This window comes from Carassius auratus, linkage group LG45M (genome assembly GCF_003368295.1).
Source record: "Carassius auratus strain Wakin linkage group LG45M, ASM336829v1, whole genome shotgun sequence".
NCBI classification, from domain to species: domain Eukaryota; kingdom Metazoa; phylum Chordata; class Actinopteri; order Cypriniformes; family Cyprinidae; genus Carassius; species Carassius auratus.
This window is the reverse complement of record NC_039299.1, coordinates 1,647,199-1,662,217: the sequence shown is the minus strand read 5'-3', so window position 1 is coordinate 1,662,217 and position 15,019 is coordinate 1,647,199. Positions and strand designations below refer to the sequence as shown.

Genomic DNA, 15,019 nt, shown 5'->3' with positions numbered 1-15,019 from the left:
ACTCTAATGAGGACTAAAATGTATATCTTTCACTACAAGCTGTAGTTTTAGTTAGTTTAGTGGGTTAATTTTTATTATTTAAGTTATATGATTATTTAAGCATTACCAGGTGAATCTCATGCAGACTGTTACCATTCAGTGGCATTAAAATTTTATTTTGCATAAATAAAATTATGCTTATTTTAGGACTTGAATTTGTTTTGTTTTTTTTGCATTGTCATTTTAATGGCAATTACATCAGCAAAAATTAAACCTTTATTTTTATATTTTTCTTTTTTTGCATTGACATTTTCATGGCGATTATATCAGCACAAAAATAAATCATTATTTTAATTTTATTACAATTTTTTTTTTTTGCATTGACATTTTAATGGCAATTACATCAACAAAAATTAAATAATTTTATTTTAATGTAATTGTATTATTATTACTGCATTGATATTTGACAATTACCAAAATGTGTCTGGATGTTTAGATTTTTTTTCTTCATTATCAAGATTGATTTTCATATGACAAAGTTTTATTTAAAGCAGCAAAAATTAAAACAAAGTGCATATATATATATATATATATATATATATATATATATATATATATATATATGTATGTATATATATCACAATGCAATAATAATAATAAAATTCAATTAAATTAATATGATGATTTAATTTTTGCTGATGGAATTGCTATGAAAAGTAGCAAAAAAGAAATACAAATTATGATTTTATATATATATATATATATATATAAATAATGGCATAATTAAAAACTTAATGCTCTTAAAAAAATTAAGGTAAAATTGATGGTTTAATGTTTGCGATGTAATTGCCATTAATATCTTTTACTCCATTAGTAATTATATATAAAACAATTTTTTTTGTTGCATAATCAATCTGTATATATAAATAATGTTATAATTAAAAACGTAATGCTCCGAAAAATAGATTTCAGTTCCTTTAGGTAAATCATTTCATTTTGTGGTGAAATATGACCTGGACATGTTCGAGTGATTCATCTTATCAGCAGAGTACATGAGGTTTTGTTTTCTGTGTTTAATATGAGTTTCCTGTAAAAGCCCACAAATGTTTAAATGAATCTGTCAGCACGATTGCTCAGATAACGGGTGATGTGTGTCTCAGTTCTCCTCTTATTTTCAGCGTTGGTGGTCAATCTGAGGGAATGTGAAGGACTTGTGTGGAAATACAGTCGTCTTAACTTTTTTATAGGGTTCATTGTTTATATATCAGACTGAATTAATTTGATCACATGACCAAACTCACTTTCTCCATACCTGCTTTTTATTCTGTTCTGATGAATGTTCATGTCTCCAGCTCTGCTAAATACAGTTAGATGGGGTTTTTCACGTCTTGAAGAGTCTCTCGTGTTTGTCTGATGTGATTATAAGGTCTCTAAAAAAAAAAAAAGAAGCAAGATCTTTAAAAGCAGAATCCATCTAAAAGTTAGAAAAGATTCAAAGATGCATGAGATATCCACTTTATTTTGGCAAAGCGGAGGTTCCCTGTTTTCTGTGAAAGTCAACTTCAGCTTCATTAAATGTTCAGAATAACAAAGTGCAGTAAACGGTAAAACTAGTGTTTTTAAACTAGTGTGTTTATGATTATGATAAGAAATTAAAATTGAATAAACTTTAAAGTTAAAAAAAAGCATGTTTCTGCCACTGAATAAAAAATAAAACAAGGTAAATGTGACTTTTTATCTCACAATTTTGAGTTTTATTCTCGCAGTTGCAAGTTATTCTGACTTTTTTCATAGTTGCAAGTCAATATCTCGCAATTCTGATCATTTTTTTATTTATTACTTTTGATTTTGTGGCGTAAATGGGCTTCCATACAATTGACACTAAATAAAATACAGTAAAATAAATAAATAAATAGGATATACCCTGAAAAAAGGAGGATTTTACATTGAAATAATTTTTTTTTTGTCATTTTAATATTATTATTATTTTTTTATTTTTTTTGCGGGACAGGCTTCCATACGATTGACACTAAATAAAATACAGTAAAATAAATAAATAGGTTATCCCCTGAAAAAAAGGGTGTTTTAACCTTGAAATATATATTTTTTTATTTTAATAATTATTTTTATTATGATTTTTTGTGTGTGTGGCAGAAACAGGCTTCCATATGATTGACACTAAATAAAATACAGTAAAATAAATTAATAAATAGGTTATAACCTGAAAAAGGGTGATTTATTTTTATTTTTACATTTTAATGTTTTTATTATATATATTTTTTGTGTGGCAGAAACGGGCTTCCATACGATTGACACTAAATAAAATACAGTAAAATAAATTAATAAATAGGTTATACCCTGAAAAAAAGGATGATTTTACATTGAAACAATTTAATTTTAATTTTTTAATACATTTTCTTATTATAATTATTTTATTTTTGTGGCGGAAACGGGTTTCCATACAATTCACACTTAATAAAATACAGTAAAATAAATTAATAAATAGGTTATAACCTGAAAAAAGGGTGATTTTTTTTTACCTTGAAACTATTATTATTATTTTTTTTACATTTTAATGTTTTTATTATATATATATATATATATATATATATATAATTTTTTTTTTTTTTTTTTTTTTGGCAGAAACGGGCTTCCATACGATTGGCACTCAATGAAAAACAGTAAAATAAATGAATAGGTTATACTCTGAAAATGGTGATTTTATCCTGAAATAATTTTCACTCAGAAGTTGCTAATAAATGTTATAAACTCAAAAAAAAGGCAAGTACCACATTCAGATAAACACGAAATTTTAAAGTATAAAGACTGAAATAGCATTTTCTTTCAAAACATATATACTACATATACATAAATAGTACAATAATCTTTATTTACAATATTAAAAAATAATGTTTTAGAGAGTAGTGAAACAGTGGACTAAATAATGTAAATTAATTCGATTTTTACTAGAAAATGCTGATGATGCTAAAGTGTTAATGCGGTTGCTAAGCTTCTTTATTTTACTAGATAAGAAAAATAAAAAGTAATTGCAATTTTTTATCTCTCCATTTTCTGACTACTTAACTCACAATTCTGAGTTTATATCTCGCAATTCTTAGGGAGAAAAAAATACAATTGTGAAATGAAAAATCACAATTTCCTTATTTTTACTGTATTAATTTCAAAGTGGAAACAAGAAACAGGACTGTGCGAGTTGCGAGACTCATATTTGCAAGAAAAATACTTTAATTGTGAGATAAAATGTCACAGTTACACTTTATTTATTTTATATTCTCTGGCAGAAAGCAGAACTCCACAGTAACTCTCAGAGTAAAAAGGTACAAAAGCTGCACTGAGACCAAACCTTTTGTACCTTTCTATCTTATTAACCCCTAAAATTTGCATATTCGTATCTTAAAGCTACATAGAAGCACTTAAAGTTCAAATATAGGTTCCTAAATTGTTCATATTAGTAGGCCTATACCTCTTGAAAGGCCTCGGTGACAGATATTATTTGTATTTTCTGAGAGTGTAGGTTGATATGGTTTTTTTATGTTGATATGTGATTGCTTGGGTGTTTTTCAAAGGCCTTGATCAATTCTGATGTAGAAGCAAGAGTCTCCATGAAGCACCGCAATCGTTCTGCGATGCTGTAAATAGAAACCCCTCTTTATGCCAACGCAGAGCCGACAGTGACACACACACACACACACACACACACACACGAGCTGACCTCGATCTCACACACATCATGGAAAACAAAAGCGTGTTCTCGATATGCCGAGAGGAAGCCACGTGTGAGCTTCAGTTTGATTGATAGTGGTTGTACAGTGATTTGGAGGACGTGGGCAGATGTTCTGTAACTGAGATCCAGCTTTCAGTATGTGTGTCCTGAATGAGTCTGATGTGTCACTGTACTGATGCCATCAGCCTGCTTCCCCCGACACACACACACACACACACACATCTATCTATCTGTACGACTAAATATAATGTAATCTATCTATCTGTATATAGTTGCATGTTTTTATTAGAAATGTGAGATAAGTTCACATTTGAGTCTTTTTTTCTCACAAATCTTAGAAAAAAATCTAAATTGTGAGATAAAAAATTTCAATTCTGAGAAGAAAAGTTTGAATTGCAAAATATAAAAAAAGGCCAGAATATGAGATTAACAGTTGCAAAAATGCTTTTTTTTTTTTTACATTTTTTATTTTATATTATAAAAACCAATAGTATTAGGATGTTATTTCATATTTTAATTTTTTTTTTACTTAAAAGGCAGTTTTTATCACACAAATCTTTTTTCTAACGAAGACCTTTTTTGTGATAAAAATTCAGATAAAAAGTTTGAATTGTGAGATATAAACTTCCATTTGCAAGATGAAAAGTAAAAAAAAAATGGTAGGAAAAAATATTTATATTAAATATTTATTTATATTTAATTTAATTTAATTTAATTTAATTTAATTTAATTTAATTTAATTTAATTTAATTTAATTTAACACCTCAGAATAAAAGTACCTGAAAAAGGTAGTTGCAACTTTAAGTTCACAAATTTGACTATTCTTCTTACAACTCTGAGAAGAAAAAGGTTGAATTGTGAGATATAAACTTACATTTGCAAGAACAAAAGTAATAAAAAGAAAGTCAATTTGTTTCCATGGTAGAAAAAAAAGTATATTAAATTGTATTTTATTTTATTTTTAATTTAATTTAATTTAATTTAAATTTTATTTTATTTTATTTTAAAATAAATTTTTGTCTTCTTACAATTCTTTGAAGAAAATGTTAGAATTGTGAGACATAAAGGTTAAACATTAAGATCAAAATGTGTTGTTGTTGTTGTTTTTAAATTGCAGGATATAAACCGAGGCGTCTGTAGCGTGTTGTTTATCTTAGAGTAAGTGTGTGGCCGTGCACACCTGCATTAGGCTGACACGTGTCTTCGTGCATCTGTTCTGCATGCTCTTGCTGCTGAGTTTCCAGGCTGATCAGTATCTCTGCGGTCGCTCCCCACACTCAGCCTCTCTGAATGACTCGTTGAGAAGCAGTGTAGTAAGACACCCACACGGACACAGCCTTTATCAGACATCCTCTACAGTCACCTGGGCAGAAATGAATGTTAAACCCCTCCTCAGTCATGTCTTTTACTGCAACACATGTGACTTAGAAGAAATCGAGATGCTGTGACTGAGTGTTTGGACCATTCAGCAGAAGAACTGAAAAGGTTAAATGTTTCCTTAATACCGTGTGAGCAAAAAACACACAGATGGTCTTGGAAGACACTCATCTCTGATAATAAAGCAGGTCAGACCACTTCCAATAAATGCCACCGATGAACATTTTCTGCTGGTTGAAGGAAATATGTTTACTTGACTGTTTACTGTAAAGTCCACTTCTCACATCATAGTCTTTTTTTTTTTTTTTTGCAAACATAAACTAAACATGAACGTGTCAAATTTGCATGAACTTCAACAGGGAAATAGGGAAAAATAAATAAATAAATAGAATGAAGGCCAATTTTATGACCATAATTATTATTATTATTAATATTATTCATTGAAATTGTTTTCATAAATAAAAATATTTATACTGCAGTGACTAAAAGTCTTATTATACGTCTAGGAAAAATAAAAATATAATTTTTAAGTACAATAGTATTTGCTCTTTATGCAGATTTTTTACTCAAATTGTGTTGAAATCATTTGTGTTACTTACAGTATTAAGAATTTGGTGCGTTTAATTCACTAAAACAATGTCAAAATGATAAAAAAAAATAGTTTTTTAAAACAGAATCCTTTTCTTTATGCAAAGTACTTCTTAATGTTTGACTTTTGGGGGACAGAAACAGATTTAACCACTGCTCTATATTATGATGTCTATTGTAGATCAGTGGATTTAACTCTATTGCGCCGCTCTCTGAAGTTGTCAAACAGAGACACCTGGCGGATAAAAGCGGAACTGTCGCTATTGTCACACCACAACTACAATTCATATATTCATCCGCTTATGTTTATTAATTAATTAATTTATTTGTTTATTTCTACAACAGTGGAACACAAAATAATTTAGCTGAATGTCAAAACCATCAAAACAGATATTTAGGTATACAAACAGTTAATATCCGTTTCGTCCCCAGACTTGTCTAATTGGTCCATTGTAACATAGTTCCAGTGCGTTTTATAAATTAACATATTTTAGCCCATCACAACTTATTAAACAGCGTGCATGGCGTGAGACGCTTAAAATACCGCAAATTATTCGCCGTATAAAGAGGAATACGGATAACAACATAAATGTCCTCCTCATACAAAGTTATTGTAGCCTACTTTTATTTGTGTTTCTGGTAGACGACAGACTTCATAAAAGCCCTTCATCCTTGATGTTCTGCGGTGCATGCAAGACCAAATGAGGGTGAGTCAATCATTTTAGGAAGAATCTTACAGAAAAAGCTATCAAGAATGTAAAAAATTTGCTTTTACAACGAATGTTTTAAACAATAATGTAGAGGAATATAATTGTCTAATGCACAGTTTTTTGAAGTCTTAGTCTTCAATCCTGCTTTCACAATGAAAAGTTCTTAAATTGGCATTAAATGTTGCATGCTCTTGCAAAATAAATGAATGCATCAAATTCTCAGTATTTTTGTTGTATTTCAGAACAAATATACATTTTTTTCTGAGCTCAGTGGCAGATATTTGTTCTGGTTTGATTGAACTCACTTCATTTTGATCCGTTTCTCAGAAAACAAGACTTGTAAAATAATGGAGATATGTTGGAAGTCAAAATGTCAAAGTTTGAAGCAATGCTAATTTGAGACATCTAGATACCTTTTTGTGTTCCTTAGAGTTTATTTATTTTTCTTGGTCTGAAGTGTCTTAAATTTACCTTCATAAAACCTGAGTCCAATGCTTCTGTTTGAACTAAATATTGTGCAGACAAAGCAGTGGATAAAGATTGAACAGACTTTATTAAACCTACAGGAAGTCGCTTAAATCTAGCTGTTAATAAAATCTTAACTAAAATGCAATAAAACTTATAACCATACACTGACATGCTATTAAGTCGATTATTATTACCAGATAAGGACTTAAGTAGAAGCTTATTTAAAGATCATTTTGGAAAAACCTACAGCCTTGCACTGAAAAAAAAATGCATGCACTGAAAAAAAAAATGCATTGCATTCCTTAAAACATTTTATGGTAAGTGGATGCAATCAATTTATTTTTGCTAGATTTAAATAAACTTAGTTGATTAACTTTAAACAACTTAATGTAGATAAAAATTGATTGCAACCACTTACCATAAAATTACAATTAATCATTTTTAATGCATGCATCAAAAAGATTCAGAGCAACTTTCAGGCAAAATGTTTTTGCAATCAATTTAATCAAGGAATATAGGTGATCCTAAGAAATTTTGGGAATGCTGCATGAAGTTAAACTGGTAAAAAGGTGAAAAAAAAAATCCTTCCTAAAGTTGTGCAAGTAACTTCATCTAATACCTTTATCCAAGTGCATGCAGTTTTAAATGCATTAGGTTAAACCTTTATTAATAAGCAAGAGACAATACTAAAAATTCAGGTTTCACGTGTTTTAATTTCTGAAAAACAAGACAACACATGCCTGCGGTCAGGCAAAGGTCCTTCCCCTTCCATGCAGAGAAATGCTGCTTGCTTCAATCCAGCAGACTCCGTATCAGTGAAACACAGTGCTTATTGTGCTCAGACGATACAGGAGCAAACCACTGAGCCACGAAAACATCTCATTACATAAAAAACACAACCTAAAAGGTACATTACGGCTCAAAACAGAGCAAAAGTCGACAGTATGCTTTAGTTACACTTATGATGCTCTTTCAGGAATCATTACAGAGATCAGCTCAAAGACAACGACAGGATGTTACGGAATGATTACGGAGAAAAAAGAAAAAGTGACGGATTGATTTAATCGACTTCCTCCATGCGGGACGCGTCATCGTCTCCTTCCAGAGGTGGAATGTCTTCGGGAACCGGAGCGGAGCTCGGCTCTTCCACGGGAACGTCTTCATCTTCATCAATCCCTGCAGATAGGATTGGAGACTTAGTGACTCGTTCAGGACCGAAACGTGAAATCGAGTTAGTGTAGCTTACCTAAACCAAGCTTGATCATTCTGTAGATGCGGTTCGAGTGCGTCTGAGGATCGTCCAATGAGAAGCCGGAGGACAGCAGCGCGGTTTCAAACAAGAGGATGACCAGATCCTTCACGGCTTTGTCGTTTTTATCAGCATCGGCTTTCTTCCTCAGGGTGTCCATGATGGGATGATCGGGGTTGATCTCCAGGTGTTTCTTGGCCATCATGTAACCCATGGTGGAGTTGTCCCTCAACGCCTGGGCCTTCATGATCCGCTCCATGTTTGCCGTCCAGCCGTAAGTGCTGGTCACAATACAGCAGGGAGAAGACACCAGACGGTTTGAGACCGTGACCTGGAAGAAAAAGAATTGAAGTCTGAATCAAGCAAGGTCTGGTTGCATCAAACCGAAACACCCGGTTAGTCACTCGACACAAATGCATGCCATTAAAAGACATGTTTCACACAAACTCACCATCTGTGCAACTCTGACTAGGAATCCTGTTCATAACACAGTTTGAAAGCATTAATGCCTTACAGGAGTTGGAGTAAGATCGAAGGAAACTAGGTTACGCAGACACGCACCTTCTCTACTTTCTTGTCCAGGATCTCTTTCATGAGCTTGCAGAGGTTCTCGAACTTGGCTTTGTCTTCCTCCATCTTTTTCTTCTCGTCTTCGTCCTCGGGCAGCTCCAGTCCCTCCTTGGTGACGGAGACCAGAGTCTTGCCGTCGAAGTCCTTCAGCTGCTGGATGCAGTACTCGTCGATGGGCTCGGTCATGTACAGCACCTCGAAGCCTCGCTTGCACACGCGCTCCACGAAAGCGGAGTGAGCCACCTGGTCTTTGCTCTCGCCTGGAGAACAACGACAGCGTAAGAATGACCAAGAATATGCCAAAACTACTGAACAAGTGTCCCTGGAGCACAAAACCAGTCTGAAGTCTCTGGGGTATATTTGTAGAAAAAGACAAAAATTGATTGTATGGGTCAAAATTATAATTTTCTAATTTTGTGCCAAAATTCATTAGGATATTAAGTAAAGATCATGTTCCATAAAGATATTTTGTACATTTCCTACCGTAAATATTAAAACTACATTTTTTTTATAGTAATATGCATTGCTAAGAATTCATTTGAAAGTGATCTTCTCAATATTTAGATTTTAAAATAGTTGCATCTCAACTAAATATTGTCCGATCCTAACAAACCATACATTAAAAAAATAAAAATAAAAATGCATGAATCTCAATTTACCAAATATCGATCCTTAAGACTTGTTTTGTGCATGCATACGTTGTCATTTCACTACTAAATAAAATAAGTAACGCTTCACATTACTACTGTAAAAATTACTCTAATATTTGTGACCAATGAGCACAAAAACAGTCATTAGGGTCATTTTTGGGAATTGAGATTTATGCATTATCTGAAAGTTGAATAAATAATCTTTCCATTGATGTATGGTTTATGATCCGACAATATTTGGTCGAGATACAACCATTTGAAAATCTGGAATCGGTGCAAAAAGTGTGCGAAAAAATAGAAAAAAAAAAAAAACTTTAAAAAGTCATCTAAACTTAATGGTGCATTTTATGGTGCATGATATTCACTTAAGATCCAAAAGATTTTTGGCATAAATTAAATCAATTTTGACCCAATTTTAATTTTTAAGATATTGCTACATGTATACCCCAGCGACTTTATTTCTAAATGCAAATCCATCAAACTTTAGACAGAAAACCCCGGTGAGCTCTTAAATCTCTCATGAATTGTCAATTACAAATACAGGAAGATGCATGTTAATGTCACACTAAAGCGTGTTGTGGTGTATATGAGTGACTCCTGCAGCCCTAGTCTAAACCACAGACGGATGCTGATGAAGTCTCACCGGTGATGTAGTAGATAGACTTCTGGTTGTCCTTCATCCGGCTGACGTATTCTGTGAGGGAGGTCATCTCGTCGCCCGACTGTGAGCTCTGATAACGCAAGAGTTCGGACAGCTTCTTGCGGTTCTGGGAGTCCTCGTGGATGCCCAGCTGGGATTCACAACGAATGCATTAACACCGCTTTCTATCGCATTCTTACAGCATGTGACAGGAACTAAGTCTTGGAGTCTTACTTTCAGGTTCTTGGAGAAGCCGTCGTAGAACTTCTTGTAGTTCTCCTTGTCCTCGGCCAGCTCGGCGAACAGCTCCAGACACTTCTTGACGATGTTCTTGCGGATGACCTTCAGGATCTTGCTCTGTTGAAGCATCTCTCTGGAGATGTTGAGAGGCAGGTCTTCAGAGTCCACAACACCACGGACGAAGTCTGGAGAGACAGTTATTGACGGTTAGTGAGAGCTCAATCCCACTGGGTTTAGCAAAGTTGCATTTGCAATGCATTCAAAATTCAGTTATCATGCATAGTTATCCTCAACAGGAAATAATGAGCAGGATTTTTAAATCCAAGACTTTGTAAAAGCAGAGTGTTTGAGATCCACTTAAAACATCCAGGTAACCAAAAAGGTCATAAAAGCATCATAAAATGCATCTAATGAATCGATCGGTTTAATCTAAGTCTAGATTCAAGATTTTATTTGTCGCGTAAAAGTTATGAGACATACAAGTAGTGAAGGTCTGGCATACTCTTTTTAGACTGTTCAAAAAAAACAAAAACAATGATGCATAATGAAATATGAGAAAAAAAAAAAAAAAAAAATGAAATATAGAAAAAAATAGATTTAATTATCCCAAAAAAAAAAAAAAATTAGAAAAAGAAAATACAAAATGAAATTTACAGAAAAGAATACAAATAATGAAATGAAAAAAAATAAGTGAAATTCTAAAGAGAGGGAAAAAATTGAAATATCCGAAAAAAATGAGAAAAAAAACGAATTAAGTTTTGGGAAAAATAAACTAAATATACACAATATATTAAACTACTACACAGATGATGTGCAGAGATGTAAACAATATGCAGATTAGTTGCATACTAAGGTTTAGATCTAGTGTAGAAATATGATTTAATTTAGACTTTAAATGCAGGACGTTCAATGACAAAGCCTCTCAAGTTTCATTAAAAACATCTTATTTGTGGTTTTGTCATGGCTTTGGAAGGACATTGTTTTTTGGGTGAACTGTCTCTTTAAATGAAGCAACTTACTCAGATACTCTGGGATGAGCTCCTCGCAGCTGTCCATGATGAAGACCCTTCTGACGTACAGCTTGATGTTGTTCTTCTTCTTCTTGTTCTCGAAGAGGTCGAAGGGCGCCCGGCGAGGGATGAAGAGGAGCGCGCGGAACTCCAGCTGACCCTCCACAGAGAAATGCTGCAGGACCATGCATAAAAAGTGAGTATTTGGTCAACTTTCTAACATTTAAGTGTGAATCTTGTTCTGCAGAATCCGGTGCGTTACCTTGACGGCCAGGTGATCTTCCCAATCGTTGGTCAGGCTCTTGTAGAACTCTCCGTACTCTTCGTTGGAGATGTCGTCAGGGTTGCGGGTCCAGATGGGTTTGGTTTTGTTCAGCTCCTCCTGGTCGATGTACTTCTCCTTGATCTTCTTCTTTTTCTTCTTGTCCTTGTCTTTGGAGTCCTCGTCGTCGTCCGAGCCGACGTCCTCGATCTTGGGTTTGTCTTCGCCTTCCTCCTTCTCCTCTTCCTCTTTCTCGGGCTTCTCCTCCTCCTCGGCCTCGTCGTCGCTGATCTCCTTGTCACGTTCCTTCTCCACCTGCATGGACATTGGTATTTTTACCACCAGCACTCATCTACTAGAAGGATTACACGGATTTAATCGCACTTACGAAGAGAGTGATCGGGTATCCGATGAACTGGGAGTGTTTCTTGACCACTTCCTTCACTCGCTTCTCCTCGATGTACTCCATCTGGTCTTCTTTAAGGTGAAGAATGACTCTGGTTCCACGGCCGATGGGCTCACCTGAAGATCGACAGGTGACGGTGTGAACGAAATGACTCTTGATATTGCACTTGTGTCATCTAAGAGGTGTTTGTAACGTACCATGATCCACTTTGACTGTGAAAGAGCCGCCAGCGGACGACTCCCAGGCGTACTGCTCGTCATCGTTGTGTTTGGTGATGACCGTGACCTTTTCAGCCACCAGGTAGGCGGAGTAGAAGCCCACACCAAACTGACCAATCATGGAGATATCTGCACCAGCCTGGAGATGAACCGGGAACATTAGAGACTAAACTCAAATTGAGAAATGCTGATACATAGGGATGCACTTAAATTTGGATTTTATTGGCTTGCATTTTTTTTTTATCAGTATCATTAAAATTATAAGGGTTATTTTATATTATGCATTTAAATGATTTAAACAGGCTTCATTTTTAAAAAGCAGCAAGCCAAGTGCATCCAGAATTTCTGGTTTCTACCGGAACTGTGCAAACCAAGAAAAGAAAATTAAATACCAGTAATAAAATATGAAAAAAAGATAAATACAAATTATGAAATATCGAAAAAATAAGGAGAAAAATGAGAATTTTGCCACTTTGATAGTGCTTTTTTTTTAAATTCAGTATCATTAAACTTATAAGGGTTATTTTATATTATGCATTTAAATAAATAGGCCTAATTTTTAAAAAGCAGCAGGCCAAGTGCATCCAGAATTTCCGGTTTCTGCCGGAACTGTGCAAAAAAGAAAAATTATAATAATAATATCCAAAAAAATAAAAAAATATATATAATGAAATATCTGGAAAAATAAGGAGAAAAATAAGAATTTTGCCAATGCATTTTTTTTATTCAGTACCATTAAAATTATAAGGGTTATTTTATATTATGCCTTTAAATAAATAGGCCTAATCTTTAAAAAGCATCATTTTTGACCAAGTGCATCCAGAACTTTCGTTTCCTGCCAAGAATTCTAATTTTGGTACATCTCTGAGAAACACACGAATAGACCGGCGGACACATCACCTGCAGAGCCTCCATGAAGGCCTTCGTCCCAGATTTGGCGATGGTTCCCAAGTTGTTGATGAGATCGGCTTTGGTCATCCCAATTCCGGTGTCGATGAGGGTCAGCGTGCGTTCGTGAACGTTGGGGATGATGTCGATCTTCAGGTCCTTGCCGCTGTCCAGTTTGGTGGGATCCGTCAAGCTTTCATATCGGATTTTGTCAAGAGCCTGTCGAATGGGGAATAATAGATTGATTGCAGGAACTATATGATCTCATTGCATATGAGGTAAAAGAGCCTATCATTAGTCTTACATCGGAGGCGTTGGAGATGAGCTCCCTGAGGAAGATCTCTTTGTTGGAGTAGAAGGTGTTGATGATGAGAGACATCAGCTGGGCGATCTCTGCCTGGAAGGCAAAGGTCTCGGCCTCTTCCTCTTGGCGCATTTCTTCAGGCATCTGAAAAAAACACATATCCATCAACATGGATAAAAACTTGAACTTTCTTAGAAGTGCACATTACGGATTCATAAATGTTGCATACTTGGCAATGAAGCTCTTTCTGATTCTGATGTTTGCATTGGACAACATGTTATTATCCACTTTCATCAGTTGCATTACAGTTGTACTAGAAAAACCGGCGGCTGAAAGACCCGGATGCGGAAGAGCATGGCGCAGATGGACAATGAGCGCAACACGTGTTTTTCTGCTGCAATCCTTGAAATGAAACCGATTTATATACGTATTACGTACATATAGCCTTTTTTATATTCAGCGAAAATAAAAATCAGTTTTCGTGACATTTTTTTCCAATAACTTAAAACGCAAAACGATTAAATAATTATAAATATGATTGTTTATTATAATAAACCAATTTCCAAATCGAATCATCCGCGGATCTTGTCAGTGTGAACGCAAGTGTTTATATATAGATTTGAATTACAACGAGAATTTGAGAAAAATGCTTAATTATAACAAGAATCGGTTATATAGAATTGTTCAACCAATGCACCTGCTCATCGACTCCTTAAATAGAAATAAAAACAAATAAACGGTTCGCAAAAACTTCTGATTTATTTTAAAAGAAGAAAAATACATGTCAATCGATCTTATGAAAGATGATCGCGTCGGAGACAAGTGACTCCGCGTCTTTAAATAGCGAATGAATTTTAGATTAAACCACGGTGTTTTAGTCTCGATTAGTTCCTGTAATCATAGGGAATCGTTTTAGCTTGAGCTCGATGGCTTACCTTGGTTAGTTTCGTTGATTTTTGATGGTTTATTCGCCACAGAAGCAGATGATCTCCCCTACGCTGATACTCAGGGAAGCAGAGAGGAGAGAACCCCGCGTGCGCGGCTCTTTTCTTACGAGCGCTACTATATCCCTCCGCGCTGACGCATTCTGTAGAGTTGCCAGATCCTTGTTTTTCCCGCTGCGTCCGCGGGTTGTTTTTCATATCCACTGGTTGAAGCGACAGCAATAATGTGATATTTAACACATCGAATGCGCATTTTAATAGGGACGCCTGCCAAAAACGTGTATTTTAACCCCCAGAATGCAATTTTCATAGATGGAATCCGTAGAAATGCTATTTAGCTAGATTGGGTAGTTTTAATGTGAGAACCTGGCAACCCTTGCACTCTACACTGTTTCATTTGTGTTAATCGCATTTATTCCTTGCTACAAATGCATTATTTTACTAGCTGCATCAGACAACGGAAAAAATAAAGAAATAAATGTCTTAAGAAACGCTTAATAAAGTACAATAAAACAATAAAAAACACTTAATTGTTATTTCAAGTTTCGCATAAAATTTTCCTGCAAGAAATGACCCAGGATTAGTTAATTTTAATTAAAACAATTCCGTTTCGTATGAAAACCCAACAATTTCCTTTCACTTTTTATTTTATTTTATAAATAAACAGTAAGCATGCTTATATGACTCTTTTGTAACTACATTAAAATATGTGACATTTAATAAATGCTAGATTTAAAGAAAGAATGCAGGCTGATTCGGTGGAACAGTTAT

The 15,019-nt window shown here is 34.2% G+C and overlaps 2 protein-coding genes across 5 annotated transcripts in view; one reads left to right on the top strand and one right to left on the bottom strand.

Annotated features, from left to right (window-relative positions):
- LOC113068554 (gephyrin-like) overlaps positions 1–15,019 on the top strand; it is a 1,122,288-nt gene that overhangs the window by 194,666 nt on the left and 912,603 nt on the right. The gene's annotated exons all lie outside the window — the stretch shown is intronic.
- On the bottom strand, positions 7,561–14,461 carry LOC113068555 (heat shock protein HSP 90-beta-like). Of its 2 annotated transcripts, XM_026241305.1 has the most exons (12): positions 14,240–14,461; positions 13,305–13,448; positions 13,013–13,219; positions 12,092–12,251; positions 11,877–12,010; positions 11,489–11,803; positions 11,236–11,401; positions 10,211–10,401; positions 9,980–10,127; positions 8,678–8,946; positions 8,114–8,447; positions 7,561–8,043 (listed from the first exon to the last, which is right to left on the bottom strand). In XM_026241305.1, the coding sequence occupies exons 1-12, from the start codon at positions 14,444–14,446 to the stop codon at positions 7,928–7,930; spliced, it is 2,391 nt and encodes a 796-aa protein (XP_026097090.1). In that variant the 5' UTR covers positions 14,447–14,461; the 3' UTR covers positions 7,561–7,927. The 2 variants fall into 2 exon arrangements, 1 of the variants encoding a protein (XP_026097090.1); XR_003279569.1 differs by lacking the exon at positions 7,561–8,043 and having other exon boundaries at positions 8,358–8,447; positions 8,568–8,946.